Below are 16,461 nucleotides of genomic sequence, written 5' to 3' on the forward strand. Positions count from 1 at the left end.
CTTGCAGTTCTGGCTTACTAAGGTCAGATGGAATGTCATAACTGAATCTTCTATTTATACAGGAAGATTTTACTCAAGTGAGAATTAGGACAAACATTCCTGACTGTTTTTATTTTATTTTTTCTTGGGAGAAAAAGAATTTAAAATTCAAAAGACCTTCTCTACAAAGATTGAGTAGTATAGAGAGATTCTGTAAGCTCTCTGAAAGATAAATTAATTGTTCTATGGTCTACCTAGGGGTTACAGTTAGAGCCATCCCCTTCTTTTGGTTAATTTTAAATTTTCCTGTTTGTTTCTGGGAGAAATCTTTAAAGGACTCCATCCCTTACAGTGCACATTTTCCCTTCTGGGAGCTGGAAGTGTTTCTGCTCTATCAATGGCAAGCTGTTGTTCAGGAGAAGAAACTTTAAGCATGAATTGGCTCCAGTGGAAGCTGATAGGAGCTGGTAGCCCATGTGCATTACAGGGCTGGCTGATCAATAATAATTCAGGGATAGAGTGGCGTGGCGTCAACTGAGAGGTATTTCAGGGCTTGATCAGTTCTGCTTTTCCGTGGGGACTGTAGTGCAATCTTCACTTATAAAGACATGTGATCTGAAAGCCTGAGGCAGAACAATCCTTGGTTTCACAGGAGGAGCTTTTCTTGGCTGCAAAAGCTTTTACATCCTCATCTTTCTTTCTAAAAATTTTATCCTTAAAAAAAAAAAGACGAGCATAGGATGGCAACAACATCACAGTCTCTGCGTGGTAAAGTGACATGTAAAAAAATATTTTGGGCAGTGTTTCCTCATGCCTGCTTCATTGTGTCTCTTGTCATCTATGCTTTTCTTGGGGCTCTCATGTTTTACCACATTGAAGGTACCCGGAAGGCCACGGTAAGTGAAGAATACAGAACATTTCTGCACAAGCTGATGTACCTCGCCAGAAGGTTATCAGGTATGTACTGGAATTTCAAAATGACTTAACTGCACAGGGAGCTAATAATTCTCTTGCTTTTTGAATTAGAGTTTTTTCTGCTTTTGAAGACATTATTTAAAATACTAGCAGCTGACCCTGCAAACAGGATTTTCCTCTGCCTAGCTAATGACTGCTGTTTTCTTCCTTAGCTGTGATTTTTGACTGCAAGCTTCCCCACTCGTTGTGTTCCTGCCTGAAAAGAATTTTCCTGAGATTCCTGTGTTCTCCCCTTTTGCCCAGGTTCTTAAAGAGCAGCTGTGATTCCTGTGATATTTCCTTCCGTTTGCTGGGGGCTGAATCCTCTCTCTCAGAAAGTTTTTCCAGCTGCCTCTTCCCTGCTCTGAGCTTCCCTGCCAGCCCTCTGGTGATGGGATGCTCAGAGGGAGACAGGTGCAGCTCTGCACCCCAGACCCAGTGATGCTGCTTGGAGGGGGTAGAGGAGAAAAGAAGGGCTAGAAATCCTCCTGAGTTTCACTCAGGTGGCTGTGCTGGCACAATTATTAGTTTTAGGCAATTAAATAAGATAAATAATGTCTTTTCCAGCAAAGCTCAGCCACGGGGAGGAGGAAGAAAGGTTGCAGGGTTCACAGCAGGGCTCTGGGCAGTGACATCCAAGTGGTTCATATAGGTTCCCTACTGCTGACCCCACATTTCTTAGTGTCTTTGGGCCAAAAGAAGACTAATCTCCTGGGAAGTCCAAAATGAAACAGGACATTCAGGCTGGAAGCTGATTACTCAAACATCTTGTCCTGCTTCTTTATGGTTATTTGTACCCTTTTATTCGCCAAAGCCACTGAACACACCTGATTATTTCAGAGGTGGAGGTGAGGGACTTGAAAGGGGAGGGTGAGAAGGTGAATATTTTTATCTTTTTAGAGAATATGAGCAAATCCTCAGCTGCAGTACATTTCAGTGGAGCAGCAGGCAGGCTGCTCCCTGAGAGGTGGTCTGCAGACACTCACTGTGCCTCCTGCTGTGACTGTGACAGATAACGGGACAGATAACGTGACAGTGAATGAGAAGTTTAACAATGACATCCGTGAGCTTTTCAACACAGCTGACCCGGTCTGGTTTATCAATCCACAAGAAAGATGGAGTTTCTTTGGGTCTCTCTTTTTTTGCTGCACAGTGTTCACAACTGTGGGTAAGTACAGAGGTAAAGTAACACTCTTCAGAATAACTTCCTATTGCTGCTTTCTCTAATGCATGTTTTCCAGAGAATTTAAACCACCCTAAACAAAGAAACAAACAAGCAAGCCCACTCCTTCTAAACCCAAAGCCCAAATCCCCTTGAATTTTTCCCGAGTATTGCTGATGAGTCTGCAAGCAGTTCTGCAAACACAGACTGCAGAGACATAGCTGAGTCACAGAAACAAGTCACAGTTTAGTAATTAGTGATGGTAGACACTAATTAACTGCATCATTACATGTATACTATAATATGTATTCATATATGATGTTCACAGAGCTATTGATCTAAAAAGAAATCTCCATTTTTCAGTCAAACTTTTTCCTTCCCACTGTTGTGTGTCCTCTTGGGTAATGTTTTTTTCTCTGGAAAAGGTAGTTCATAATGCATATATTGTTTTTTCAATTGCTTCTCAGTTACTTGTGTCTAATTCAGCTTTGTTAATCTGTGGTTCTGTAATTAACCACTGTCTTCACATTTCTCTGGGTTAACAGCACATGATAGTGTTTAAGTCACACCTTTGAAATCTTTCAGTCTGACTTCATATTTCAAAGGAGGACCTAGATCAAATAGAAACATCTGCTCTGATTTTGGCTCCCTCTGCATTGCTAAATACAACTCCTCATGCTCATTCCCAAAGCTACTTTTATCCCTTTGTTAATCTTTCTCAAATGCTGGCAAGTACAGGCACTGTCTATCCAAATTTGTCATAATCAAAGCTGGATGGGAAATATTCCCACAGGATTGTATCAAATTGCAAAGACATTTCTCCACTGCAGTAGGATGTGCTCAAGATCCCAGCATGGGGATGCATCCTACTGTAAAAGAAAAACTGAATCTTAAAAAACAGCTTATCCTGCACAAGGAACAGTGTGAGAGCTGATGTGCTCACCCAGAGCCCTTGTGTGCTGTGTCACAGCTCAAACCTCACACTCTCAGCTCTTAGGTGACTGCTCAAACTCAGCTTCTTGCAGTTAAAAACAGAAGTCTGGGTGGCCAGAGACACACTGGGGGTGAGACCAAAATCCTCATCCCTGTGAATATTTCCTGGAACAAACACAGCAGCCAAGAACTTTTGAAAGGGAATGTTTTATCAGAAAGCTTTGACTTCAGCAAGCTGATGAGAAGGCATATTGTGGGAAATGTCTTCCCTGGGTATATTTACCCACCTCCATTAATATGGGACTTGACAAATATGCCCATACACACTGACCCAACATATTTATTTCTAAACTGCCTTTTTTGCCTTCATAGCACTGAGTATTAATGCATCTTCCTCAGTTTTGGGAACAGCAGAAAGCCTGGAATATTTGCTGCTAATAGGTGGAATAGGTGGCTATTTCCATTGCAGTGGGTTTGTTATTTGCAGTATTAGGAACTGATGAATCATCTCGGGATAGAATCAAATTATCTACCTTGAATTTTCTGAGAGAATTGAGGCATCTAGTCTGAAGTTTGATGGTCTGAACTGCCATCTCTTCACTGCCTGGGGAGGGTGCCTAGTGGCTCAGCTAGGATAGATTTCTGGATAGCTAAATTTAAGCTCGGGATAAGTTTTAAGCCTGGAAAATGCACAAGGTATTTTTAATGCTCAGAAAACAAATTAAGAAAAAATAAATAAGATCACTTTGTGCAATAACAACAATGATCTTCCCCAAGTAAGTAAAGATTAGCATTCTCAGTTAGCCTGTGGGGAAGAGAGTGACCAAGAATAAATGGTATTTCAGTGCCTCACAGCAAAACAGAAACTGAGGCTGGGCTCAGACCAAAGGCTGTGGCAGCCACAAGTGAAAACATGCATGGATGAAGAAAATGAGGGAAACCATAGCTCAGCATATGAGCTGATAATCTGACAAGATCAGAACTTGGCCTAGAAGCTCATCCAGGAAAGAGCAGGGAAGAGAAGGGAGAAGGGAGAGAAGGAATACTCAATGTCTTCTGAAGGATGAAGAGAAAAATGGTTGTTAAAATTTAATACAGGCACTATAATACCAAAGTTTTCTCCCACTATAATGGAAAAGCAATGGCTTACAACTTGATTTTCATATCCAATATGTTAGAGGAAGGAAATATAAATACCCAAACTGGATTTAGGGAAAAGACATATCTTCTGCTACCATTTGTGCATCACATCTCTCTCTCTTCTCTTCCCCTTCTTGTTCAAGGTTATGGTAATACCTACCCTGTGACACGGAGTGGGAAGTATCTCTGTATGTTGTATGCTTTATTTGGGATCCCCCTGATGTTCTTGGTCCTGACAGACATGGGAGACATCCTTGCAACTGTCTTATCCAAGTCCTACAACGAGTTCAGGAAACTACAGTCAAAAATTCTTGCCTCTAAACTCTGCTCTGGATCCACATGTAGCAAAAGGAATGAACTGAAATCCAGGGCACAGTCCAAAATAGTCATCAACGAGCCCCTGACCATTATGGAAGTGCTGAGAAGTCAGGCAGGTGTGAAACCAGTCAAATATCGCAACGTGGAACTTTTTGAAATGTTAATTGCCAGGGAGAATGAAAACACACAACCAGCAAGAAATAAAAGCATAGAGAGATGGAGTTCATGTCCTGAACTAGCCAGGGAAAAGACAGTGTCCAGAGTAATCAAGAATTTTGACAAAATAGGAAAAGAGTTAGAAAAATTAGATGTGCCCATTGTATTGATGGTGCTCGTTATCTTTGTGTACATCTCCTGTGCTGCTGCTATTCTTCCAAACTGGGAAAAAAATATGGATTTTCAGGAAGCCTTTTATTTCTGCTTTATCACTTTGACCACTATTGGATTTGGAGATACAAAACTAGAACATCCCAAGTTTTTCTTGTTTTTTTCCCTCTACATTATAATTGGCATGGAAATTGTCTTCATTGTTTTTAAACTGGGCCAAGACCGCTTAATCGTTCTGTATAAGAAGGTGATTTCATTTTGTGCAGAGAAAAATATGCCATCAAAGAAGATATACCCAAAATAAGAGCAGTCATTTCTCCTTCACTTGTCAGCATTGGCCACTGCGATGAGATGAAATTGTTTCTGTGCATTTCTGCCCTGGGCTGGCAGGTGCCATATTTTAATCTGATTTCCTCTGAGAAATGACTGTGAAATGGCTGAACGCCTCTGGAGACACTTGGTGAAGGCATCTCCAGGGAGTACTTTCCAGAGGGGTCCCTTCTCCTAAATAACCACAGATGCTCCATGATGAAGAAGCTGAAGGCTCTCCCTGCCAGTTCTCCCTGACATTTTTTGCAAAGCTCTGACTTTCTGCAGCCTTTCTGTCCCCCTCTCCCACTGCAAGCAAATTCAGGAAGTTTGTTTTCAGTACTTGTCCAAGCAAGACCCAGATCTCCTGGAAGGTCCTGTCCTGCCCCCTTCCCTGCAGCCAGCTTGGCTGTGTCTGTCTGTCCTGAGCTGTGACACCCTGCTGCTGCCATCTGCTCTTCATCAGAGAGCTGGGGAGGAGAGCTGTGGACCCAGCTGCTGTGTGTGGCAAACACCACGCCTGGCACAGCTCAGGGAAATGTTCCATGCAAAGGAGGAACACCACATTTCCCCATCTCTGTCACCTGTCCAGAAACCAGTCAGAGAACTGCTCAGGTCTTCAGGAAGAACTCCTGCTCCATCATGACGTGTCTGTGCTGGAATCAATGAGTGTCCCACAATGTCCAGGTGCTCAGGGCAAGTTCTGCTCCCTGGTGGTGGCTGGGGAAGGCACACAGCAATCCTGGAGTGCAGCTCCATGTCACTGCTGCCACAGGAGCAGGTGCTGAACACCGACCCCAGAGATCCCCACTCCTCACCCCATTCCACTCTGCACAGGCTGCTCCACTTCTGGGAGCTCCCTGAGCCACCTGCAGAAGGAAAAGCCCACCTGTTTCACTGGGATGTGGGGAGGATCCTGTAATTATGGAATTGTGGAGCACATTAAAATAAGAATATAATTGTTTCTTCAAGATTTTGCTTATATTACTAATAATTTAAATTGTCAAAAATAGCTTCTCATTAAAACCAATAATTTAGAATAAAATATATAATTCATATAAAAGAAATCACTAACTTCAATTAACCACGTTTAACTTTTGATGATATGCATGCCCACTAAGTGTGAACATTTCTAGATAATAAAAAATGCTTGATGATGACAGAATGTAAAATATTCTCCATTAGCAAATTTACCAGTTGGAGCTGAGATTTTCAGAATATTTCCATGCCATCTTATGTCTGTTGCACTCCATGTATGTGGCAATATGTATTCAATCCTTATTAATAATTAGATGCAATTAAGCATTGATTATATGCAAGACATATAATGACTGATAGGAAATAAAAAGTGTTTTATAAGAATAAAAATAAAAACTACAGAAGCTGGAAGAAACTTCAGCTAACTCTGTCATGTTTGCTGTGATTTTGGCCTTATGAAGAAAGTCCCTTCGTTCATATCACGATTCCCATATTACTTAATTTTGTGTCTTCAGATTAAAATCAGTGTAGAGCTTTGGTGCCATATCAAAGTTCTCAGAAATCAATGAAAGGACTTGCATGGATCAGATAACTGCACTTCCTGCCTCTCAAGGCTTTCCTTGTGATATTCTAAACCTGTCAACATTTTTAATAACTGGTTTGTATGTAATTTAATTTGTTTCTGTCATATCAGTGGGATCTCGTTTATGGAGAGCAGTTAATCCTGAATGTATGCTCTATATATTTCTCATTGTCACAGTATCTTAATACCTTCCCATTTACTTTATGAATTTAGGGAATTTTGGCTGGATTTACAATAGAGATTCTGCACCAAATCATTCTAGTTATGGCCAAGGGATGGCAGTAAACAGCTTTCTTTCCTATAGAACCTGTCAGTTAAGGGGGATAAAAATTGATTTTGTAGGAGAGGGAACAAATCACATAACCATTACCCTCTATGAACTAATAATGCACCTGACTGTTGAATACTGTGCACAGCTCTGGTCCTTCACCTCCCAAAGGATATGTAAATTTGGAAAAAGGTTTATAGACCAGGGTAAAGGATGAACAAAGATAGAGAACAGCTTCCATACAGGACACAGACAGGAGCTCTCTGGTCTGGAAAGAGGTGAGAGACTGATGGAGAGATGTGTCACATTACAAGGGCTCAGAGAAGGGAAACAAGGAATGAGGGAATGATTTTCAAACATCTCTCATTATGAGAGCTGGGGCTGACAAATGAATCCCACATGTGACAGGCTTAAGAAAAGAAACAGAAAGAAGAAAAAATCGTGCTTCACATAAGATATAATTAAGCTGTAGCTATTCCTTGTCATGAGAGGATGTGGCAATTAAAAGTTCCCATTAGATCAATGAGAGATGGGACAAAACCATGAAAGAAAAACATTAAAAACAATTAAATCCAAAGGTAACAATTCTGGCTTGATAATCACTGAGTTCTAGGTTGGGAGATGAGGAGAACCCTCTCTACAGATTTTGCTGTTCTTGTTTTCTTCTTGTGCAGCCTGGTATCCCTCAGAGACAGGAAGTATTCTGTCCCTCCTGTTCTGGCCTGATTTCCATGCCTGTAATGCATAGAAACATATTGGTATAGAGCTAAAAAGCCACTCAGCAAATTCAATGCCTGAATAGACATTTTGTTTCATATTTGTGTGCTAGCTAGACAAACCAGTCCAGATTGTGCAAAACATATCACCAAAAATTATGATTTAGGCAACACCACACAATGAGGCTGCAGTAAAAGTAATGTGGTCACTTGGCTTGTGTCATGAGCCTAAAGGAGGGTGGAGAGTTGGACACACATGGCATTGTCAGGTATGAAAATGTATTTCTATCCTCTGTTCAGGTGCACTGAAGCAGTGATCCCACACAAACAGGAATATCTGGGCCTGATTCTCTCACTCTCAGAGCTGGGAGCCAGTTTCCAGGTGGCAGAGCAGCAACCTTGGGCTGGCAGTGACAGCAGCAGTTCACACTGCAGAGCAGGATCTGAATGTAAATACAGCAAATATAGCCACAGAGCTAATGAAAATGAAACAAAGTAGTGAGTAATGGCTCATTTAGTGCATAAATATTTATGATTTGACTGTTCTTATCGTGGACTAAGTCCTGGAAGAATTCACAGTCTCTGCCCACAGAAGTTTTTATTCAACAAAATCGACATGGAGATCAGCTTTGTTTGCTTCAAAGCAGTACAAAATATTGCTTTTCATAAATTTTCCCCCATCAGGATCTGCATGAGATGGTGGATTAGATGTGAGGGGCTTCACTGAAGAACTCTTCTATCAGGAAAGACGTGACTGATGGGGAAAGAGCTGCTTGATGTGTAACCCACAGCGGATATGAGTTATTACAGCCCCAGCTGGAGAGCTTTACAGATCAAATGCACTTGATGCTGAAGGATGCTGGATCAATCACCCTTGATTGGGCCAAGATGGCAGCTGTCACGAGCACTTAGGAGCAGAGGGCAGGGTATCCCTGGTGTGGGAATCACAGGGAAACCATGGGAATGAGTGGAAGGAGTGGAAAATAATCTTTGGGCTGGAGGGTTAGAAGGAGAAAATGACAGAAGTGGCAGGGGAAAAAGCCATTTTCTGGGTAGACACAAATATAGGGAAGAGATGCTTGAGACTGAAAATACAGTGGGGGCTGGTTCCTCTGGCTTGGGAAGGTTTGTGCGGGGAGCTTGCTTGGAGAGCCCTTCTTGAACCAGCACAGTGGTTATGGGTGGTGGGCTCCAGCACAGCTCTCACCACCAGCAGCCACAGCAGGGCAGAAAGTTGTGCAAGGAATCCTCCTGAGAGATAAAAGAGGGTCAGAAAGAAGATACAGGGTCTGGGCTGAAAAGCCATTAATGAAACCCTCAGAAACATTCCTCTCATCCTGTGCTTTGTCATTCAAAGAATGACATTTTGTTCACAAGCATCTTTTGCACGAGCAGTACGTCTGAGGACTCAGGAAATTCTTAGTGGGATGTAGGACTTGTCATCTGTGTGCCAGTGCTTCAGATGCAGTCCAGATTTTAGTGGGCTCAATGTTGATAACATCTGATAACACTTTGATGGCTTTTATGCTTTTTCAACTTGTTCCAGGTGGAGATGCACCCACATCATAAAAACACTGCCATATAATGAATGCTAATTGCATGTGTGGTGGCAGCTCAGCAGAGGCCAAGGCTGGGACTCCAGCTGGGAGCAGTCCCTGCAGTCCTCTTTGCTTCCAGGTTCCCAGCATACCTTGTGATCCTAATTTCCAGACCACAGGGAGCATGAAATGGAACATGTGTGGCTGTTGCATGCAATGTGAGTGTTTTGTGAACCCAGAAGGATGGGTCTTATCATTTAACCTGGCTCTCATAAATGAAACACTCTTTGAAAATTTATTATTCTTCTATATAAGTAGCAACAATATTTTTTGTTGTTGTTATTATTACTATTAGTAAGCATCTCCACAGGCTGTATTCAGCATGTTCTGCCAGGACATACAATATTCTAAGACCAAATTTATGTATTTAGCTGGGCTATATTTCCATTCCTTCCTCACCTCATGCACCACTTATTAGTAGAAAAAATATTTTTCAAGCCATCTGACACAGCAACCTGCATTTACACACAGATCAAGGGAGATGAAGTTGCTCAGGGTAAATTTCAATTGTCTCTGTTAAAGTACACAGGCACAGATAGCAGCAGAAATATGAGGAATTTTCTCCATCACTCATATAGCAAATCATAGCTACGTGAAGACAGCAGATCTCTCATATATGAAGCCAATATTTTTAGGATAGCAGTCTGAGGTCGAAGTGCAACCTTCATGAGCAATGAAGTCCATGAATGTGTTGCTTGTACGTGCCAATAACTGATTGTCTGCACGTGGTTTTCATCAGAGGGTTTTAGGAAGTGCTTGAACAAATGTTAGTTGGCTTGTGTGCTCATGGGTTTGCATGTGAATCTGAGCTTTCTTCTTATCTTTTTTTTTTTTTTCTTTGAGTTAAAAATTCAGTCTCTGAGTAGATAAAATGTAGTTCTTTTGAGGTTAGTTCAGGCTTTTTCAAACTGATCAAGCTCTCTGTTTGGCTGGAGACAAAATCCTTCCAACACTGATCTTGTGCATAAAACTTTATGTTTGTGCATTTTCAGGACACACCAAAGTCCAGAGGAAAAGGAAAGCAAGGGGCAAGAAGGGAAAGGAAAGCAAGAAGAAAAGAGTAGAAATTTGACAGTGAAAAATGAATTTCTATGTTAAGCATCTACTGATGAGGAATCAGGGTAACGATGCTACCAACAATGATTCATTACATTATCTGCTTCCACAAACTGCTGTGTGAACAGGAAAACGGAGTGAGAGAACACCACAAAACCAGCAGATAAAATTGCCAGTGTTCTTGATGTGCTGCTGGAGGAAAGCTCCTTGATCTGCTGTGCACTGCAGACTGTCATCGTGCTCTCTGATCTGTGCCCTGTGGGGGAGTGTCACTACAGGACACTAAATAACACCATGCATACACGTTGTTTTTTCGAGGTAAAAAGGGACTTTTTAATTTCTGACTCCAACATTTATAGATTTCCAAAAGTGACAGTGGATTGGAGGGTGAAAGTGCCGCCTCTCCAATGACACTGGACGAACCAACAGTCCATCAAATTTCTCCTCCTCCATACAAGAATGCAAAACAATAAGTTATTTACATAAAGCATGTCAGAAAGTTTGTTACAAGAATGTAGATATCAGAAGGTTTAGAAAAACTTAAAAAATCAGGGCAACAGGGGAGAGTCACTTGTTTTCTGCCTTCTGTCACACGTGGCAAAAATATTTGAGAAGCAGAACCAGACCTGGAGGCTGGGGTTCTCACTGTGGGTACCAGACACTCACTTTCTAATATTTTCCCCACTTTATACTTTTCTTGTGGAAAGTAATAGGAGATGTTGCTGCCTAAGGAATTTGGGAGTTTGGGGAATTCAGTTATCTATTAAACCTTCTGCACACCAGCTTGATAATGCACATGATTTTAGGCTGCTTATCTCTCACACAAGCATCCAAACTCTCAGGAGAGCACTGACTGCCCAGATTTCACTGATGCTTAATGGATGCTCCAAATACTCTTGCCAGCCAAAAGCTGCAAGTGTTTTCAAAGCAAATCTGACTGTAGGGCGTGTTTTTGGCTGAAGCACAAAATGTTGATGGCGAAGAGAGGGCATTTGGAAAGGCTTTAACCTTTCCACCTTTGAATGGCTCTGTGAACTGAGCCATTCATGTCAGTAAGAAGGGAAGGACTTGAAAGATAAAGCTCTTTGTGATCCTCCCATGCTGTCACTGTAACTTCTGACACAGAGACATGTCAGGTCACACTGCTGATGAAAGAGGGCTGGCTTTCTCCAAGGCTCATTCCAAGCTTTTTTGCACCTCCCAGGAGAACACCAAACAATGGTATGATCTTCAGACAAGAAAATATGTGACGTTCTTGATGAAAAAATGTTTCTCAAACAGTTTAAATAGCCCGGTGACAAGACAGCCTTGTGCTTCCTGGGAAGAGGAAATAAGAGAGCAAATGGAGGCTCATGAATTTGCCTTGGAGTTCAAGAGCAGCACATAATTTGCTGCACTAAGAAGTCTGATTTTCTGAATGGGTCACTAAATAGTGAATGCTTGGACTAACATTTGACAGCCAACAGCACCTCTTTTCTGTCTCCCCTGCAAGAAATGGTTTTACAGCAATTTTCTCTGCCAAGGAAATGAACACATTTTGTGCTCAGAGAGATTAAGGACTGGCATGGGTGCATGTGTTTGCCTTCTAAAAAAGCCACTTATAAATGGTATTTAAGAAAGAGAGGGCTGAATTCTGATCTTCTTGATATCCATGGCAAAGCTCACAGTGCTTTAGAAAAATCAGGTTTGGAGGGAAGTGACAAATATAATATGTTTTGTCATTAATCACTTTGATCTTGGTTTTAGAGGAGTTATTTCATGTCTAAACTGCCCTCGCATGGGAAGGTTTTTTCCTACAAAAAACTGCCTAAATAACTGATTATTTGTTTTTCTCTTAAAAGGACTAGATATTTTTCCAGGTCAACAGCCCTGACCTGAAATCAAGACATGGTTGCAGACTCTTGAGAAAAGGAAATTTCTCAATAAGTCCAAGTTCTTCTTGATCAAAGCCAGACAAACATTAAGATGTGTCTTATACCTACATTAAGCAGTCATGTGGCTTTTTTTTTTTTTTTTTTTTTTGTGGTTATGTTTCCCATTGGCTTTGAAGAGAGTTCCCATCAATGGCCCAACATGTCCCTGTATCCTCAGGAAGAGCCTGGCTGTGACATGTCTCTGGGACAAGGCTCACCCTGCCATGGGTCAAAGATTTACTTCTTCCTTGGAGAAGCATGGATAATATTCCCTCTCTTGGCCTTGTTTTCCATTAAAAGGGAAGCTGCAGCATCAATAATAACAACACTATAAACACAGCAACTAAGGTAGTCATTAAACTCAGTCTCCAGGTGACTTTAAAATAGATTTTAGGGATGATGTTCCAATAAACACTTTGACTTGAGCTTAATTGAAGTCCAGTGTTTTGAGAGTCAGGTATTTTATTTGTTCAATTATAGCTTTTACTGAAGGGAGCGGGAAACCATACTAGAAACTGTTCTCAGCATTTCAGTGTTTGGAAAAAGGTGTCATAAAAAGCCATTAGGGAGTGTGTTCCTGTAAAATTCTCCAGCCTGCCACTTCACACAGAAGGATTTGAAGCGTCTGACTTTGGCAAATGCTGTTTTGATCTAAAAATCTCACCTGCTTTTTAGTCTGAATGACATCACCATGGGGCTATACAACCTTTCAGAGCAGCTCAGTTATAAATAAGGAGAGCAAAATATTTGGTCCCTGACTTTGATTACACTTCCAGCAGTTTCAGAGGGAAGCAGCTCTGTCAAAGTCAGAAAAAATAATGGAATTATAAACCAAACATGGGATTGAGGTCAGGCTCCTTGAATTATGTTAATAATTATTATTTCTGGAGTTTATTATCTTTATTATGGCGGTTCCTTGGAGCATCTTAGATAAGGACTTTAAACCCCCATTTATCTGAGAGTTTAGAGCTGCCTGCCTGCTGCAGAGCGCATCTCAGTAACTAAAGCAGCCCTTATCACTTCCTGCCTGTCCTGGCCGAGCAAGAAAGAGAAACTCCTGTGGCACGTGCACAAATATGTGTCACTGGGTGATTGAGTAGATCTGTGGAGCAGCTGCGGTGTATTTCAAAAAAGAAGGAACTCGGTGAAATAGGAGCCCTGAGTGCAGAAGCCTCCTGCAACACCATGACATTTCATGGCACTTCCACATTTCAGGAAGTGTCTGCATTGCCCATCTGTCCTGCTCCAGCTGTGCCACTTCACCCCACCAGCTGTGGTCCAGCTCTGGGACTCGTGGCCTGGCCAATCAATCAGTGAATGCCTGAGCAATGCACTGGCTTTGGGTGTTAGTATTCATAAATACCTTTATAAATATCTTTATAAATACCTCTCTCCATTAACTCTGAATACTGAGGAAACATGAGCCTGTCAGCCTTCAGACATTAATTTATCTTTCATGATGATGGATAGCTCTCATTCAAGGTGCTTGAAGCTGCCTGGAAAGCTGGAAAAGTGGTGTAACCCAGCACAGCAATGATTTGAAAACCACAGATTGAGGAAATCACTTTTCCTCTCTCCAGAGTGGGGAAAAAAAAGTGATAAACTTGCAAAATTTCAAATCATCATCACATTTTATGAGACTGGACTGGAAGGCACCTGTGTCAGAGAAACACACACATAGGAGTGTTTATAGTCGTATTGTCATATTGCCCAGATTAAGTGATTTATAGTAAAAGAATCTGCACTCAGGGGTCCATGAGCATCAATTCTTCACAGGCAAGAGTTGCCTTAGGACTAAGATGAAACAGGTGCAGAAAAGAGATCAGTCAGAAAAGCAACCACACTTGAATGCTTGTTATTGCTGAGAAGAGACTGAGACACTAATAGACCTTTACAGGAGATGTTTCAATTCAGAGCCCTCCTGGCTCACTCCCTGAAATATTTGCCAAAATTGTACAGAAAGATGCTTAGCTAGAAGAGAGCTTATAGCAAGAAGGGCTTGAAACAACATTCTTTAGTGAAAAAATAAGAAAATCAAAGCAAAGCAGACTATAATGTCTGAGAGAGAGCTGGGCAATGGTCTGATAGGTTATAACTATCAAACCTGAGAGGGACGTGAACTCATGGACAGCCCTCCCTTCACTTCTGCAGGTCTATATGGCTCTCTGGAGACAGCAAGGCAAGGAGCATCCTTTCATCCCTTGAGCTCTGCAGAAAGATCTCTGGGTCCCTGCAGTCTGGAGGATACACCTCTGCTCCTTCCTGCAAGATTAACATGGGGATAAGCTCTCTAGACTATTTGCCTTTATAAATTTAACTTTTAGTCCCAGAGAACACAGTGAGTGAAGGGACATTAAATTTGTATTTACAGGAGGAAAGCAATATGCATCAAAATTGCCCACTCAAGCTCATGTTCTCTTAAAGCCCCAGAGCCTGTTAAACCAAATAGGATCCTCTGCAAGCTGTGGGGCACTCTTCAGGAGGACCCTAAAAACAAACAAGCAAGTGCTTAAATTCCTAGAAAGGCTTTCCATGTGATGGTGTGACAAACATCACTCAAAGGCTATTCTGAGTGAAGAACATGATTTACAAATAATTCTGTGCAGGTGGTGTAGCAGGTCATGCGTTTCATAGTGGATGTGTTCTGCTTTCTATGTAGATCATGCTGTCTTGAGGAATGAATCATTTGTATTTGAAGAAGTCCTTAGGCATCCATTAAACATAACCTGGAGCTTCACTGCTAAGTGCCTCTCTCTTCCTGGAGGCTTTCCCTCCTCTGCCACGACCATGGATCTCCATGGTGAGAGAACAAGGTGCTGTTTGCTAAGCTCAGGTAAATTCCCACACTCAGAGTGACTGACAACTATTGCAAAGCTCTCATTTTCTTCAATGGAAAACCTTTAGTGTGACTCCATCTCTGAATAATGCAGCTCCTGTCATTCCAGTTGTACTTCTGAAGTCTTTGCAGATGCTTTTATTTCCATTCACTCAATAAGAGTGATGAGACACTCTCTCTGTAGCTTTGCTTTCACAGCTTTACTTCTCTCTGGAGGAAAGCAAATCTGTCCTTAAGCAGCTGCAAAAGGAAGGATGTGTGATAATGATCACAGTCTGACCTGCAGAATATCGATCCTGGCAGGGAGATTGGACAGATGCCTTCTTTTTTATTGTTGTGGAAGAACTTTCCTCCTTATTTTATTTCTTAAGGATTCTGCTTTTCTGTGCCTTGAATGGTGGTAATGGTAAATAAAATTTATGTGTGTGAGGGGGAAATAACTGATTAAGAGAAAATTCTCATTTCATTCCTGGAGGTAAGTGTGCTTTTTGCTTTTCCTGTGTTCACGTAGAGCTACCTGAAATTGCAAACGCCTCGTCTGTATTTTCATTATTCAGGCTTGCTGGGGATGTGTGCTGGGAATAGAAAATCCCTTTGGCTGGGTTACCTGAAGCCACTAGATGGTGCAAGCAGACCTCGTTCCTGCGGGAGGCCCAGCACCAGCAGAGGGCACGGCTGGGATGGAGCCAGGTCTGTCTGTTTGTCCTTCAGCCTTCCTCTGCCCCGCCAACCAGAGAACGCCTTAGAAAATTCTATGCAACATTGGGAACAGTGGGATTGTTAGTTAGGGACTTTAAGAGGAGGGACATATGAATGAAGTTTAGGAAAGAAAGAATATCAAAATACTTTACACAGACTAGTCAATCTGTTATTGAATAGTCAATCTATTATTGTTTTGTTTTTAAAGCAAAAAGGGGCCACAAAGATAATTTGATGTGTCGCCCTACATTTATCATCACAGAGAACATAGATTTTAAGATACTCCTTGATCAGCTCTTATTTTAACATTCATTTTAGAGAAAAAAAATACATGGGAAGTACTGAAAAATCTCAACGGCCATATGAATGGGCAAAGAGAGGCACAGAAGATTTAGAGCTGCACAGCAGCTCAGGGCCAGAGCCAGCAGCTGGGTCTGCAGTGCTGCTGCTCCTCTGCCCCTCTCCTGTTCCTCTCCTTTCCTCAGTGAAAAGTTTCCTGCAGTGGAACCTGGAGATCACTGCCCAAAGCAGGGACACAGGAGGTGACAAAGTGCCAGTTCCTAAGCCAGGCCCACCCAAACCCACATGGGAGGCAGGCAGTGAAAATGCAGACCTTTGCAATCCTTGTTGATGTGCAGGGAGAGCCAGGCAGGGTAGAAGCACTGCCCACATTGCTCTGCATGCCAGTGGGG

General features: G+C 41.9%; 1 protein-coding gene across 1 annotated transcript in view; it reads left to right on the top strand.

Annotated features, from left to right (window-relative positions):
• The first annotated feature begins 719 nt into the window (after positions 1-719).
• KCNK18 (potassium two pore domain channel subfamily K member 18) overlaps positions 720-16,461 on the top strand; it is a 30,227-nt gene continuing 14,485 nt past the window's right edge. Inside the window, exons 1-4 of the mRNA XM_039709105.1 lie at positions 720-936; positions 1,946-2,101; positions 4,312-5,073; positions 9,753-9,786. Coding sequence (XP_039565039.1) covers positions 720-936; positions 1,946-2,101; positions 4,312-5,073; positions 9,753-9,786 — 1,169 coding nt within the window. The remainder of the gene's footprint in view (positions 937-1,945; positions 2,102-4,311; positions 5,074-9,752; positions 9,787-16,461) is intronic.

This window comes from Passer montanus, unplaced genomic scaffold (assembly GCF_014805655.1).
Source record: "Passer montanus isolate IOZ18808 unplaced genomic scaffold, ASM1480565v1 scaffold21, whole genome shotgun sequence".
Taxonomy (NCBI): domain Eukaryota; kingdom Metazoa; phylum Chordata; class Aves; order Passeriformes; family Passeridae; genus Passer; species Passer montanus.